This window comes from Populus nigra, chromosome 19 (genome assembly GCF_951802175.1).
Source record: "Populus nigra chromosome 19, ddPopNigr1.1, whole genome shotgun sequence".
Classification (NCBI taxonomy): domain Eukaryota; kingdom Viridiplantae; phylum Streptophyta; class Magnoliopsida; order Malpighiales; family Salicaceae; genus Populus; species Populus nigra.
In genome coordinates, this window is record NC_084870.1 from 9,763,916 (window position 1) to 9,780,339 (window position 16,424).

At 34.5% G+C, this 16,424-nt stretch overlaps 3 protein-coding genes across 3 annotated transcripts; 1 reads left to right on the forward strand and 2 right to left on the reverse strand.

Moving 5' to 3' along the window:
• On the forward strand, positions 1 to 9,009 carry LOC133680027 (uncharacterized). The gene is made up of 18 exons (XM_062102813.1): positions 1 to 142; positions 343 to 516; positions 637 to 818; positions 908 to 1,013; positions 1,147 to 1,223; positions 1,789 to 1,876; positions 2,224 to 2,413; positions 3,088 to 3,214; positions 3,760 to 3,840; positions 3,956 to 4,057; positions 4,231 to 4,326; positions 4,513 to 4,587; positions 5,478 to 5,597; positions 6,192 to 6,320; positions 6,874 to 6,951; positions 7,687 to 7,773; positions 8,301 to 8,387; positions 8,498 to 9,009. Exons 1-18 carry the CDS (start codon positions 88 to 90, stop codon positions 8,546 to 8,548), a joined length of 1,905 nt encoding a protein of 634 aa, XP_061958797.1. The 5' UTR covers positions 1 to 87; the 3' UTR covers positions 8,549 to 9,009.
• A 412-nt stretch (positions 9,010 to 9,421) lies between these two features.
• Positions 9,422 to 11,989, reverse strand: LOC133680028 (B3 domain-containing protein At3g19184-like). The gene is made up of 7 exons (XM_062102815.1): positions 11,654 to 11,989; positions 11,446 to 11,547; positions 11,277 to 11,308; positions 10,996 to 11,158; positions 10,494 to 10,700; positions 9,952 to 10,126; positions 9,422 to 9,653 (listed from the first exon to the last, which is right to left on the reverse strand). The coding sequence occupies exons 1-7, from the start codon at positions 11,774 to 11,776 to the stop codon at positions 9,643 to 9,645; spliced, it is 813 nt and encodes a 270-aa protein (XP_061958799.1). The 5' UTR covers positions 11,777 to 11,989; the 3' UTR covers positions 9,422 to 9,642.
• A 1,341-nt stretch (positions 11,990 to 13,330) lies between these two features.
• LOC133679819 (B3 domain-containing protein At3g19184-like) lies at positions 13,331 to 16,084 on the reverse strand. Its single transcript, XM_062102525.1, has 7 exons — positions 15,841 to 16,084; positions 15,599 to 15,700; positions 15,490 to 15,521; positions 15,211 to 15,373; positions 14,696 to 14,902; positions 14,126 to 14,270; positions 13,331 to 13,675 (listed from the first exon to the last, which is right to left on the reverse strand). The coding sequence occupies exons 1-7, from the start codon at positions 15,961 to 15,963 to the stop codon at positions 13,665 to 13,667; spliced, it is 783 nt and encodes a 260-aa protein (XP_061958509.1). The 5' UTR covers positions 15,964 to 16,084; the 3' UTR covers positions 13,331 to 13,664.
• Positions 16,085 to 16,424: the final 340 nt, after the last annotated feature.

Genomic DNA, 16,424 nt, shown 5'->3' on the forward strand with positions numbered 1-16,424 from the left:
TTCTTTCTTGCATCCCCCCCCCCCCCCCCCCCTCTTTTTCTGTTATCAAACCAATAAAATAATATCTTCACCACAACTAACAAGAAAATGGAAATCAAACCAGGTTTATCAGCTATAGTCACTGGCGGTGCCTCTGGAATCGGTATTTTCTTTTTCGCGTTTGTGATTATCCAGCTTAAGATCAATCACTGAAACTGCCCTTTTTTCTTCTTAATCAATCAACTTCTGCTAGTAAAATCAACTTCACTTTTCTGAATATCCTCGATTCAGCGAAGCTCAGTTTTCATTTTATGATATTTAATCTGTTAGTTTTTTATGTATTTATGATTTGTCTATATATAGGGAGAGCGCTTAGTTTAGCTCTTGGAGAGAAGGGGATATTCGTGACTGTTATTGATTTCTCTGAAGAAAAAGGAAAGGAAGTTGCGTCACTTGTCGAGAAAGAGAATGCCAAATTCCATCCCAATTTGGGATTTCCGTCTGCTCTTTTTATTAGATGCGATGTATCAAAATCAAGTAAGTTTATTCATAATTATCATTTTGGATTTAAATTTATACTTTGATTGCATATAAGGTCGTGCCATTGTGATGTTTATGTTGATTTTTTATTTTTTATTTTTTTGGTGATGTGAATAGGAGATTTAGCTGCTGCTTTTGAGAAGCATGTGGCAACATATGGAGGGATGGATATTTGTATTAATGGTGCTGGAATCAGTAATCCCATACCATTTTATGAAGATAAAACAGACGGTACTCATTCGTGGAAGCATACTGTTAATGTGAACTTGCTTGCAGTAATTGATTGTACTCACCTTGCGGTAATCTTGCTTGAGCTTATCATTTTTCATTTGTTTCTCCATGAAAGTATCTGGTTACTGAATAATTATTACCTGCAATTTCTGGACAGATAAACAGTATGCTAGCTGCGCAGAAGCCTGGAGTTATTATAAATTTGGGATCTTCTTCTGGTCTTTATCCAATGTATCAAGATCCTATCTACGCTGGCTCTAAAGGTCTGGTGATTTCCATTCCATCAACTTTGTGTTGATCACTGCGTACTTTTTTTATCCTAATCAATGAATAATCCAGACAAGTGTATGAATTTCCATCTCAAATACTCCGATGCTCATAAGATTTGTTTCTCAGGTGGTGTTGTTATGTTCACTAGATCACTTGTTCCGTATAAACGCCGGGGTATACGCATCAATGTGCTTTGCCCTGAGGTGAGGCTATAACATCGAAGCTTGTGTAGTTCTACTAGTTATTTACTCATTTTTTTCTTTTCACTGGTTTGGTTGGAATTCTTTCTTTCTTTTTTCTAAAAGGGTATAAGGGAATAACGTTTTCCTATTTGTTTCCCTTTTCCTTCAATAAGACTTATCATGATAAACAAAAAAATCCCATAGTCTCATAAGTTAATATAGAAGTTAAATTTATCATTTAATAGCTTAGGCTTCTGTGTACTATGGTCATCACTTCATGCTATCTGCAGACCTTTTTGAATGGAAGTTAAATTGGCAATTATAGCATCAGCTCATCCCTGTTATTCTTCTTGGAATAGTGTCACGATCAGGATTATATATTTCTGTTCCTGATTTGTGTCGATAAATCTATTTCTATGAAACCAATTGTATCCCTTCTTTTCTTCCCAATCCATCTTTAAGAACTTTTAACTGAACATCGATTCAAATTGTGGCATTTTATTTTTTTTGTATGAATATACAAGCACACACTGGGTGTACTTCTTACCGTGGATAGTTATTTTATTTGTTGGAAAATCCGATGCAGTTTGTCAAAACAGAGATGGGAGAGAAAGTCGATTCTAAATTTATTGACATGGTGGGAGGCTTTGTTCCTATGAAAATGGTTGTCAAAGGTATAGTATAATATTTCTTCCAAATAAGTAACTATTAGGTTATTAGTTCAGAAATATTTAATAATGCATGTATTGGATTGTTACTCCTGTACTTGTGAAACATTTGTCCAATCTCTTGTACAAGTTCCTGAAGATTATTTAATTGTTTTTAATTCCCCCCTGTATCACTACTTACCTATTGGCTGCTTGCTATATACTACATGTCAGAAAGAACTTTTAACAATACACAATATCAGTTGTCACTGAACCTAGTTCTTTTTCCTGACACTAGCTTCTGATATCAGTTGTCACTGAAACTCTCTCTCTAAAGAAAAATTCTGAAACTCGAATGTTTCTGCCTTTTTAAGGTGCTTTTGAGCTTATCAGTGATGAGAGTAAAGCTGGTTCTTGCCTATGGATTACAAATCGTAGGGGCATGGAGTATTGGCCCACTCCCATGGAAGAAGCAAAATACTTGGTGCGTTCTTCAAATTCCAAAAGAAGAGTGTCATACCAAGCCCCAGTGAACCTTCAACTTCCTCTGAGTTATGAGAAACTGTGAGTGAAGTTATGTCAAACTTATAACTTCCACTTTTTTAAATGGTTTCTGTTTATTAGACTTCAATTCAATGTTAATTCACATTCGCTAAATACTCTGCTACATTTATCTTCATCAAGATAGGATGCCAACCTTCCATCCAAAAATTGCCTTTTTCTTTATAATTCTTTTTCCCACATGTTTAAAGGTCCAAAATTATTGCATGGACACTCCCTTCTATTCCTTTCTCAGCTTACTGATTTATTTCAAAAATAGCATGCGAGTAGTAAAATCACTAACAAATGGAAACAAAGTCAAGGTGGAAGACTGCTAAAAATAGCTGTATAAATTATTGGTATGTATAGTGGGTAAGTAAATGATGTATAGACACTTTTTCTTTACCAATTATACATGCTTAGCCACTTGGTTCATGGAAAAGTTTGGAATTGGTTTCATGGCAAGTTCTTAAAGATACTACCATCTCTGTAAGGTGCTTACCTTGTGAATTTGAGAAATATAAGCCTCATGCCTTTTTGGTTTTCTTTAATTACCTTGTTCTATCTCACAGAAGAGAGCATGCATGTAATTTTTTTTATCAATCTGTTTGTCAATTACTTTATCATGAACATTTCACAGGGCAAGTATCTGCCAATCAGTTAGTGACAGTGACTTGTACATTTTTTTTCCTGTTCAGAGTTGTTCAGACCTTGAGCCATAATTTTCGCAATGCTACCCGCATAGTGCGCGTACCATTGAGATTACCCATTGGATCACATCAAGTTCTTGTGAAAGTCATTTATGCTGGTGTAAATGCTAGTGATGTAAGTTCACGATTCCCAAAAGAATTTACTTTAATTTACATTTTCTTTTTTGGTCATTGATTGTTGTTTCCAGACTTTAACCTGTTGTTAAAAAAAGATGAACTGTTTGGTTCACTGTGTAACCAGTTACCAGCTGCAGCAACAACACTATTGTTTGACTTTTATTTAGATCTTCTAGGATGGTTATTGAATTCATGAGATGACCGATCATAAATATAACTTTTGTTGAAGCAGATTACAATTCTGCCCATACTGGCTAGGTGTGTTAAATTATTTGCTATTTTCTTCACTTCAGAGAGGATTTGATAAGAGAAAACAGCTAATTCACAGAACAGAGACCACTATATAAAAAAAGAATGTGAAGGCTGTGAAAAATGCTGGAGAAAGAATACTCATGTTGTCAAGTCATTTGTTTTGCCCGGTACAATTGATACCAGCATTGATGATCCATCCATCTCGACATATGATTATGCAATTCTATCTGTGTGCAAAAACACTTGTGCATTGAATACCTAAACAAAGACTTGCTATGAACTTTTGAGCAGGTGAACTTCAGCTCAGGTCGTTATTTCTCTGGCAAGAACCAAGACCTTACCTCCAGTCTTCCATTTGATGTTGGTTTTGAGGTGCGTATTAAAATCCCATTAAGACAATCTTGATCATGAGGCTACTAATTATAATATTTTTCAGACTGTTAGTATTTATGGTTTCTACCTGACTTTTAATGTCGTTTGTTTCCAGGCAGTGGGAATAATTGCAGCAGTGGGGGAATCTGTCACTGACTTGAAAGTTGGCACTCCTGCTGCACTCATGACTTTTGGGAGTTATACTGAATTCACAGTGGTATTAAGTCCCAAACAGAATTGTTTCAATGTTTGGCAATTAGCAAGACTTGCTTCACTATCTACATCATAAATGGGTTTTTAGATAAAAAAAAAAGGATTGTTGGATGTATAAATGTTGATTTTGTGAATATGCAAGTGTTAAGCTTTTAACTGCTTTTGTGCTCAATTTAGGTTCCAGCAAAACATATCCTTCCCGTACCTAGACCAGATCCTGAAGTTGTTGCCTTGCTGACTTCAGGGATGACTGCATCAATTGCTCTTGAAAAGGTCGTGCTTCTTTCACATGTTAATTCTGGCCATTTACCTGGCTTCCTTTTGTATTAATTTATATTTTGTTTGGTGTTATTACTCATCGGAAATGTCTCACTATTTTCTAGAATATATCTAATAATAATCTGCGCAATGATTTGGGTTGTTTCCTTTGACAATATTTTTCTCTGGTTGAACTTCTAGTGTGGACAAATGAAATCTGGAGAAGCAGTTGTTGTGACTGCTGCTGCAGGAGGGACTGGTCAATTTGCTGTCCAGGTTTAATTTTTTTCATATATGAATGGTCTTCAATTCTTCATCCATAAAGTAGACAGTGCTGAATGTGATTTAGGCTGTGTCTAATGCTTTCATATTTTTTATTTCAATTTATTTTATATTCCAACAGCATATCAATTACTTGGAATAGAAAAACAGATTATATGTTTGAGTTGTGAAAAATCGTATAGATTCAATCCTTGTTGTGAACAGGAAGAACAATTCTAATTCTATGATTGTAGCTAAAATACCCTTTTCTAGAATATCATTTGGAAAAATTTCCACTTGTTTTTAAAGATCATATGTTGGAGAATTAGCAGTATAGAGTATAAAGGAAAGTTTGTGCTGTTCCTTTCAGAACAGAGGTCACTGAGGTTTGAACATCTTTAGGTTTTTATCATAGGAATATAATTCTTCCACCTGAAAGACCCACAACGTTCAATTACAAAAGTACCACAAATGATGTTTTATATTATCTAACATGTCGCAAAAACCAAATATACTGTTGATAATCATCCAACAAAAAGGAGAGGAGTTTGGGATTGATTTGTATGACCACATGAAAAATGGATATTACAACTACAAGAGAGAACTGCAATGGTATTCTCCTTATACTATGCATTTTGGAACAATACTTTAACTTTTAGTGTGTCTCAATAAGATAGAGGTGGACAGATATGCAAACTATGATGGCATTCATAAATATTGGAAAATAAGCTATGTATTTTGTATGTTTTATCTTACCCATATATTTCTTCTTCTTGGTGGGTAGTTTAACATTCAGTTCTTATTTAAGTTTTTCCATGTTCAAAGGACTTTCCTTCTTTGCCGAATCATTGATCTCCATCTTCACATGGGCAATGGTTAAATGTTGTGAATACTTAAACTTGCAGCTAGCAAAATTGGCAGGAAATACAGTTGTTGCAACTTGTGGAGGTAACGAAAAGGCAATTCTTTTAAAACAACTGGGAGTTGATCGAGTCATAGATTATAAAGCTGAAGATATTAAAACGGTATGTATGTGTGATTTTATGCCACACAATGAATTACTGCTTCATCAAATAGGGCTGCCTGATATCCCTGCTCCTTCCTACCTCCTCCCAACAAACACAGGTAGTCTTATCAAAATTGTGCAGAATTTAGCCCATGCATGTGGACTTGCTTAAGAATAAGAAGAGTTAAATCACATGGAATAAGGTCTGATCATATTTATGGGGATTCCGTAAATATTCCATTCCAAAAAAAAGAGAGTTCCAAACAATTGGGATTTTACAGGAGATTGGATGCAGTTGCTGGCACACTGTTTAAGTCGGAAATTTAAAACATCTCTAAGAAATATGATCCTAATTTGCATAAAAAATTTAGAGCCAGTACTGAAGAATTTTTATTTAGTTGTGTTTCTCTTGCACAAATATGGAACAAAGCTGTTTTGGGCTTGTAATAAGTGAGCTATATTATTAAATGTGCAAAAGGCCTTCACTATTGCCAGGTAAATCTCACACTTGTATAGGAGATTATGGGATCTGAGTATAGAAATTTCATGAATCGTGCAATTAAATTCTTTTGATTGCTGTGCTTTGAGGAATTTTATGACTCAATTCTGCCAGGTTCTAAAAAAGGAGTTTCCAAAAGGGATTGACATCATCTATGAATCTGTTGGTGGTGACATGTTTGATTTATGCTTGAATGCTTTGGCGATGCACGGACGACTCATTGTGATCGGAATGATTTCTCAGGTTGCTTTTCTTGACAAGCGTCTCAATTGATTGTATTTTAAATTTTATTTTTCCTTTTTCTCACTTTTAAATTACAAAAAAATTACTGCATCTAGTTTTATCACAAACTCTAAAATTACTTGAATGTTGTTTGCACACCACCTTGGTGTACCTTTTGTGAAGCCAAACTACTATTTACTTTAGCCTGTGATGCTCATGTTTACAGAGCTGGGAGAAAAACTTGTGTTTGTTCTTACCTTATCAACATGAAAAATAACTTGTGTAAAATGAAATTCATCATCATCTCAATGGAAATTGATGGACAGACTCAATGCTATTTTGAATTTATGCGGTCAACACAATCATGTCAATTCCCATTCCTCACTTCATGTTAGATTTCTTATATTCCACATTGAATAATCATATGGTTAAATTTATGAGGTTGTCCTTGAGCATACTATATTACATGTGTCTGGTATTGATGTGCAATTGACAATTTGCAATATCTTTTGCCTTAATTGACGTTGTAAATTATACATTGTCCATAAGCTGATTCATTCTTTTTTTTTTCTAGTATCAAGGAGAGCATGGATGGACACCAGCTAATTATACAGGACTCTGTGAGAAGATTTTAGCAAGAAGTCAAACTGTGGTATGTAGCTGCTAGACTATGAATGTGGTGTCATCACACACTTCCATATCATTTTATGAATCTAAAGTTCATTATTTTACTTATTTTACATTCTAACTTTCATATTTCGTGGAATATTTTGATGTCCTTACTCAGTTGAGTAGTGATTATTCAACATAATTTTGTTTCTTGTATGCATTGCAAGAACATCTTGCTTTTTAAATGTTGTAATTCCATTACTTGGCCAGTTAGCATTACCACCTGCCCATGTTCACTTACTTGATGTGCTTTTCAAGTGAATACTAATCTTGATGATAATGTTCAAACCTGAAAACTCTAAAAATTACCCAAGCTCAACTGCTACAACTAAAATGTTCTGTATGTCAAGGTTAAAGGGTTAGAGTTGTTGTTTTCGAACTAAGTTCACAACCCATCTTTGTGGAATATACTAGCTTGTAGTAAGCTCCTACAAGTAAGCACATTGCTTGCTTCTACATATCTTAATGCACCCAATTATTTTCTTCCCTTATGATGCGTAGAGTTTTTGTGCATCTTGATTTGCCCTGGCTTTTGCCAATGGAAGCATGGATGTACCACATAGCGTATTCTGCCTTCTTAGGATACGGAAAAGATATATGAACCTTGTACTTTTCGCTAGAACTGAATGATCATCAGCAATCAAGTGTAGCATTATATTAACTATCTTGGACGAGATAAAAATACTGGCCGCCTTTGATTCCTTTTTGTGGATTACAGGCTGGTTTTTTCCTTCTACAACATACTCACTTGTGGGCACAACATCTAGACAGACTATATAACATGTTCGCTTCTGGAAAGCTCAAGGTAATTCTTTCTTTTGGTTCTATTATTTCAAAGACTTTTCTGTTCTTTTTTTCAAACTACGATAGCTGTATGAGGCTATATTTTAAATTGCTTTGTTGGCCCCCTATTTCAAGCTCACCTCCTACCTTTCCTCTTTCTATCATTGAGATGAGTAAAGGTGATAATTTTTTTCCTTCGCACTCACTGGTTTTCTCTTCCAATGCACATGCTGATTTCTTTAAATTGAACAAATTGCGTTCTTCTACTGCCTTTTATGCATGACCAAAACTAAATAGACTTTGTGTATTGTTTTGCAAGTTTTGCAAATTCATCACATCCTTTTAGTTTGGATGCAGCCTAGAAGCTTAAGTATTGACTAATAATTCTGAGTGAAGTAGGAAGTATTAGATTAAAGCCATGCAAGAGGAAGTGAAGGGAGTTCTCCTCCAATTAAAATGGAACCTGTTTACGATGTTAATATAATTGGCAAGCACTGTCTCGTACACTTGAACTCATGATATTGAACTGATTTTATTCAATTGTAACAGGTTGTGTTAGACCAAAAAAGATTTGACGGTGTCCATTCTGTTGCGGATGCTGTTGAGTACCTTCATTCGGGTAAAAGCGTTGGCAAGGTGTGCAGGATGCTGACTTTGTTATGCTCCAGTTCATTTTATTTATGTTTTTCCTTTTTAAAGGTCATGATCACAAGATGGCTCAATTCTTTACAACATATATTTTACAGGTTGTCGTCTGCATCGATCCAAGCTTCAGTGAACAAAAGTCAAAATTATGAGCATTTGCTGTGAAATTACCTCTCAACGGCCGCCTCTGGTTTAATAAATTAGTTTATGGTTGGAAGAAGATTCGACCCTATCTCACTCTGGGTTTGCAGCTGGTCCAAAGATGCTAGTTAAACAATCCTAAGAAAATCCATCAAAATGGAGAGCCAACATGTTAAGTGCAAATCGAATAGAAATTAAATATGGCCGGGGGGTAAGAGTGGAATATGAGTGGTGATATGGATTTTCGCTGAGATCAAGCACATAGACCTCAGTTTCTGAGTATAATTAGAGCATTGGTATCTGTCATGCGGATCAGTGGACATGACAAAAGAAATTGAAGGGTCTATCCAGATCATCTTATCTGTTGAGTTCTGTCAAATAAACCACAATAACGAAACCTTTTACCAAGGTTTGAGTTTCAACAGTTTCACCGTTTTTTTAATGCAAATGGATTTTTCTTTTGTTACGTTAATGCAATGGATTTTAATTACTCACCAAGATTATGTATGAAATGAAAAATTGAGCTGATTGATTCAAATGATTCTAGTTTTTGCTGGAGGCACAATATAAGTTCAGTAGCCCTTCTATTCGCAACATTCTTTGGGGTTTTATCCGAGCTGTTCTTGGCTATTGTTCATTCTCCATTTTCTTTCATTCTTCTAAGAAAAAAATTCAAAGGAAAAACTACTTAATGCCTTCATCGTGGTGGATGTTTTAAATGGTTTTGAATTCTAAGCTTAAAGAACTATCATTTTGCTTGCCTCATTTAGTTCATGCTAGTCTCACAACCCACACTGATTAAGACATCTCTGAAAAAATTCATTGGGCACTGCCATTGCAACGACAAGATTTTATCGAGACAGACAAGAAGTGAGATGGTCGACTTTCATTAAACATAACCTAAAATAATCACGAAGCAAGCAATGATATTACAAGTGCAGTTCTTCACCACTGTTTCTATGCTACAAAATGATAATGATCTGCTTGCCTTTCGACTCCATGATGGCTCGTTACAGGATCAAAAACCAAAATGTCAGTTCTCCATTATAGATTAGCTCCTACGCTGAAACCAAAGGAACTTGCCGCTGCCCAGCTATTGCGAACACTACTTTTTGCCTGTCAAAAAGCAATAATACAAGACACGAACCTTGTAAATTGATTTTCATCCAAATATGTGTGATCTATTAATTTTGTGGCGGGGCATTCTATTTTCTATTTCTGGCATGTGTTCGAAGAAATGAGTCCGGAGGAACATCCGATTTAGATGCCACAGTGAAGGGGTGTATTGGACTATTGGTGGTGGCATCCATCTCAAAACTGCTCCATGTTGAAATTAGGTTGCCCCCTCCCCAAATGGGTTATCTAAAGACTTGCTTTTACTAAAGGTTTTGAAGGGCTGAATAGCAGTACTTACTTGCTCTGATTCGTTTGGGGTATCTCCTATTCAAATCTGTGGCATCTGAAACCTTGCCATTTTCTTCAATTTTTCCCTCGTCTTCCTTGTCCTCCGTGTTATCCTTGACTTCATTGTCTTTCGTGTTTTCCTGATCTTCATTGTCTTCTGAATCATATGCCCTTACAATGTACACCTGGTAAAAAAAAGAAGTAATTGAGGGGGTTGATATTCATAGAAAACAACAACGGCTCACCAACAAAACTGCAGCAGAAAACATAGACAGTTCTGAATTTACAAATAACACTCTGTTAAAACATCACTCATGTAGGCAGGCTGATCCTTCTTCGCTCAAATGGGACAATACTTGCATACAATTTGCAGCTCACCATGTAGCTTGCATCATTAAAATTGCATCCTCCAGCCAATTTTGCATGGGCCAGAAAACAAAATATCCTTATTGACAGAAATGTAATGGAGGTCGATCACACGGCAATGAAGAATGTCTGTGCCTAATATTGTTAAATAAATCAAGTACAAGTTTTATGGGTGAGAAGGCGCACCTTAAATTTAGTAGGGCTGACAAGCTGGAATACCAATGCATCTCCGTCAACTAGATCATGGCCAATAGCAAAACCTCTCCATCCCCCACTAAGACCAGTTTTTCCAGCCAGGTATTTCGTTTCAGATTCATCTCCATTTTCATCTTCCAAAGTGATCATTTCATCATAATGGGGAAGGTGAGCCTTACAGAAGGGGACCGGCAGACCCTATTGATAACATTGAAATCACAGTTATTGACCCAATGACAGAAATTTCATGAACTTCCCATCTTTTGTAGAAAAAAATTAATCATACAAATATTAATGATCAGCTTGATTATACAAATTACTAATTGGAGGTACATGGTACATAAAAAGGGAGATAATTACTAAAAACCGGAAACTTTTTAGTTCTGGGATTACCTTTGTAAACTGACCGTTTTTTAATAAAAACCAAGTCAACCTCTCTCTCCCTCTCTCTCGCTAGAGCTATAAATTAATTAGATAGACCATGGACTCTTACCAGCCAAAACCCTCCAGTGACATGTGATTGGAGCATAGGTTTTACAAAACTTGGGAAATCAGCTCCCAAACTTGACTGAATTTGATCGGCCCTATGAATTGCATATATCCTTACTTCATCAGAAGCATAAACTCTATTCAAGAGATCCCTCCTTTGATAGCTCCTATAATACAAGTGCCACTCACAAAACACATAAGACAAGTTACAAAACACCCAACAAAATGTTAAAGTACTCAAAATCTTTCTCTTTTTTTTAAGAAAAAAAGGTCCAAGTATAAAACCTTCTGGGTCTCGCCAAAGGTTCAATTGGAACCTGCCAGAAATAAAAAGTTACTTGCTTTCAATAAATTAATCGCTATATATCAGCCCAAAAATCAATCTTGGCATTTCAGAGGTCTAAACTTTAATATAAAAAATAAAGCTGTCATCGTTGCAAAAACCAGAGCTTACTTCTTTATAGCTAACGGGAGACTTGTCTGCAACCCGGTTCGACCTTCTAACAGGAGTCAAGGCCACTGGTGACCTAGAAATTCTGGGCTTCGCTTTCTTCACCTGTTTATTTAATTACCACACAATCTCTCCATAAACATACTACAAAAAAAAAAAACCATTAAACAAAAAAAATACTCGAGTAAAAGCATTTACTGTGTGTACTCACTGGAGATGGCTTGGAAAGGAGACTTTGAGAGAGCTTTGTGAGGTTGAGCTCTTCCATTCTCTTCTTGTTCTCCTCCATCCTCTTTTGCCTGGTTTCTTCGTACGTTTGTTTTGATTTCATCATTTTTTGTCAGAAAGATGAACTCTTTCCCCCCTTTTATTAGAGTGAAAAAAAAAAAAGGACTTGAAATGAAAAGTTGAGGAGAAAGTAAACTATTGAGTATCGATTTTTTTTCCTAATAGTATTATCTGTCGGCCTCTCTCTCTGTATGGAAGGACAGTGGTGGAGTGGTGAGTTGTAAGAGTGAGCGCCTTGTTTAGTAGCGTTTGAATTCAAAACCTGGTTCGTGTCATCAACTCTATATTTTGGGTTTTCATTCTTATTTTTTTGAGAAGTGTGCCCCTTAGGGCATTTACATTTGCCATGTGGATTGTACAGTTTTTTTTTCTATCGATATCTGAGTTGAATTTCTTAATATTTATATCTTAATTATTATTTATCAGTTAATAAATTAAAATATTTATAAATTATTCATTAAATTTCAGATATATGATAAATATCTATTATCTATTATTTATTTATTAATCAATAAAAAATAATATATATATATATATATATATTGAAGTAAGCATAGTATAATAAATAATAAATATTATTTATGTACATGTATTTTATATTAGTATTAAGATATGCATATATCATATTGTATTAAAAAAATTTAAATATTTTATAAATATATTTATATAATATAAATATATATATTTTGAGTTCGATTTGAACGAGATTTAGATCAGGTTTAATAATTTCTATACTCTACTTATTACTTATTAGATTTAAAAAATATTTACTCATCCAAATCAGGTTTAAATTATCTTTTTTATTATTGAGCTAACTTTTATAAAAAATTAATTTTTTTTAATTAGATTTTAAATATATCATTCATATTACAAATAATATATCCATAAAAAAATTATTTCTCATAGTTATTTGAATATAAAATAATAACTGAAAAAACAAATTCATTTACTATCTAAATGAATACCTTAATAATATGACTAATATACTAATAAAATTAAAATACAAAAATGTGTTCTAGTTCAATTTTTAACGGGCAAATCATTTTTTTTAATTTAATTGATTTGACCACATGAAAATATTATGCCGCTCTCTCTTATTAGTAATTTTGATTTATAGATGAACCACTACTTTTTTTTTTAAGGATATTATTCTTGTCGGAAAAAGTTTGAATTTTTCGGAAATCATGTTTCTAAATTTCTTTTGTTTGTTTTTTATTTTAAAATACACTAATATTAAAAATAAATTTTAAAAAATAAAAAAATATTATTTTAATATATTTTTAAATAAAAAAATTTTATAAAAAAAACATCTACACAGTCACTGCTGAATATACTCGTCTCCAACTTTCATCTACCTGTGTCGAATTTCATTGCAAACCAAAACTTGACTACCTCGTAGCATAGGATCCATGCATATAAAATCTCTTTGCATAAAAAATGCTTTTCATTTTTTTATAATTATTTTTTTTATATTAAAATAATAAATAAAAAACACTTCAAAAAAAAATTCGAATTTTTCAAAACAACATCCCCGTTAAGTCAAAGGAGGGGACTCCAGCGAATAAATCTGATCAGTAGCCGTATCTGGTCCAAAACTTCATTTGTTCAAAACATCCACAATCTCATTTCAGTTGTTAGCTCTGGTTCATGTTATTTTCACAAGCAATACTAGCAAATTGGCAGCTCTCCTCTGGGACGATTCAATAACCTAACAACAATCGATGAAGTAGACAAAATGTTATGAATCTCAGTTCTCAGCCACTGTTTCTATGCTACTTGACAAAGTCTAATCAGTAATTAGCGAGTGCCTTTCAACTCCACAATGGCATGTTGCAGAGACAAGCCAAGCCAAAACAAAAGATTCATTTCTCCACAATAAGGTAGCTATTATATTGCGAAGAAGGAAACTTGCTGCTGCTCCACATCATGAAACACTACTTTCTGCCTGGAAAAAGCAATAATATATCCGACTCAGAAACTTGTAGAATGGTTTGAAGGTGATATAAATGCGGGTGCGAATTGATCAGTACTTCATTTTTGTCTTCTAATATTTCTGACCAGTACGAAAATTTACCTATGCCAGCATATGAATGGCAGTAAACAAGAAAAAGATTCTTGATAGCAGTTCAAGAATCCTTGAAGCAAGTGTTTTTACCCATCAAATTTCCACAAAGTATTCCTATCATTTTTTAAATGTTAGCGTTGATGGGGATTCCCAGTTAGAACATAGATTTTCACTAAATCAAGCTCAAACTTTAACGCATCCCAACAGGTACTCATATTTCAATTTAGGGATCAGAATCTATTTATATAACTACTAATATGACTATTTATGTGGATTGATTTCCTATCATGGAAAACTTCTGAAGATTTTGAAGGGTTGAAAAGCAATTACTTGCTCTGGTTCGTTTGGCTATCCCATCCAAGTGCTTGGAATCTGAATTCTTGTCATTGTCAATGTTTTTCTTCCCTTCATTATCTTCTTCCATGTCTTCCTTGTTTTCGTTGTCTTCTGAATCATATGCCCTTGCAATGTACACCTAATAAAAAGAGTTGCAACTAAGAGAATTGGGACGCATAGATTACTCATGTGGCTGTAATTCCATCTACATAAGCGTAGCAGAAAAAATGGGCAAAAATACTTTGTTAAGACATCATTCTGTTTAGGCAGGCCTGCCAGACATATAACAGGACATGAACCAGAAGCAATATATTGAGGCAATAATTCCATTTTGGTCCGATGGGGCAATGTTTGCATGCAGTCCAAGGTTTAGTATTTTACCCTGCTGCACAATATCTAAATCATAGAACAACTTTTAAACCACAATTCAAATGCACACCAGTCAAAGATTCTGTATCAACTGAGATATAACAAGAGATTAATCACATTGCACCAGGAACATTGCCCAAGCCTATTGTAAAACAAATCAAGCATAGGTTTTAATGAGTGAATTAAGGTGCTTGCCTTAAATCTTGTAGGGCTGACTAGCTGGAATACTAATGCATCTCCATCAACGAGTTCATGATCAATGGAAAACCCTCTCCATCCGCCACTAAGACCAGTTTTTTGAGCAAGGTACTTCGTTTGGAATTCATCTCCATTTTCATCTTCCAAAGTCATCATTTCATCACTAAGGGGAAGATGCGACTTGCAGAAGTAAACTGGCAGGCCCTGATAGATACGTTCAGCGATTTCATAAAACTCCAATCCCCTAGTAAAATCTGAGTATGAAATTACCTACCATCTTTACTGTTTGGAGAACAAGGACATGATGTTCATTGAACATGAAAAGGACCAAAATTGACAAATTATTTCTCCAAATTTTTACCTCTTCAGTTTCTCAATTGGTATCTACTGAAAAAGGAAAAAATGTAGTGATAATTGGTCTGTTTACAAGCCAGCAACTTTCTCAAAAGAAAGATTCTTTCCTTCTAGCTTTCTATAGTTACAATAATGAGGCAAAACGACTGATTTCTTACCAGCCAAAAGCATCCGCTGACATGTGATTGGACCATGGGTTTTAGAAAACTTGGGAAATCAGCTCCCAAACGTGACTGAATTTGTTCTGCTTTATCAATTGCATACGCCCTCGCATCACTAGAAGCATAAACCCCAAAACCTCTCCTTCGGTAACTGTAGCTTCTACAATACAAATGAACATCACAAAAACATAAGAATTACATAATCATAGTTGCATAAAAACATCCACCAAGATTTCAAGCCTCAATCTTTTAAACAAAAGAATTCCGGTAACAAACCTTCTGGTTCTCTCCAAAGTTTCCACTGGTAACTGCGAGAAAACAAAAGATATTTTCAATTACACCACCACTGCATGTTAGCCCAAAAATCGAACATAGCATCTCTTACTTCTTTATAGCTAACAGTTGGCCTGTCTGAAACTCGAGTCGATCTTCTCACAGGAGTTAAGGCCGCTGCAGGCCTAAAAGTTCTGGGCTTGGCTTTCTTCACCTGTTCAATTATTATCACATAACATTCAAACAAGACAAAAAAAGAAAAAAAAGAAGAGAAGATCCATTAAAACACATTAGCTAATGCACACACATAGACGAAAATTAAAGCACCTTTTTTACAAAAAAAAATGTACGTACTGGAGATGGCTTAGAAAGGAGACTTTGAGAAAGCTTTGTGAGGTTGAGCTCTTCCATCCTTTTCTTGTTCTCTTCCACCCTCTTTTGCCTGATTTCCTCGTATGTTTGCTTTGACTTCGCCATTTTTTTGTGTCACACTTTCTGATTCAAAAAACCCAACCCCTTTTTCTCTTTGTTATTGATGAAAAGAAGACTTGAAGAGGATGTGATAGATGATGAAAAACAGGACAGTTGGTTTCCTTTTTTTTTTGGTTTTGTACAGATTCAGAGTCTGTTTGGCTGTCCATTTTAATCAATGTTTCATTAAATTTTAAATTTTTTATTTTTTTTATTAAAATTGAGTATGGTTTATATTTTTTGGATCGTTTTGATGTGCTAATATTAAAAATAATTTTTAAAAAATAAAAAAATATTATTAACATATATTTCAATACGAAAAGTTATTTAAAAAACAACCACTGTCATACTGCCGAATACAATCTTAATATTTTACTAGTTTTGTTTGAATTCAAAATCTGGCTCGCGCTAGCAACGGTACGTTCGAGTCTCATCTTTACTTCGCCTGACTGGAGGAGGTCTAATAA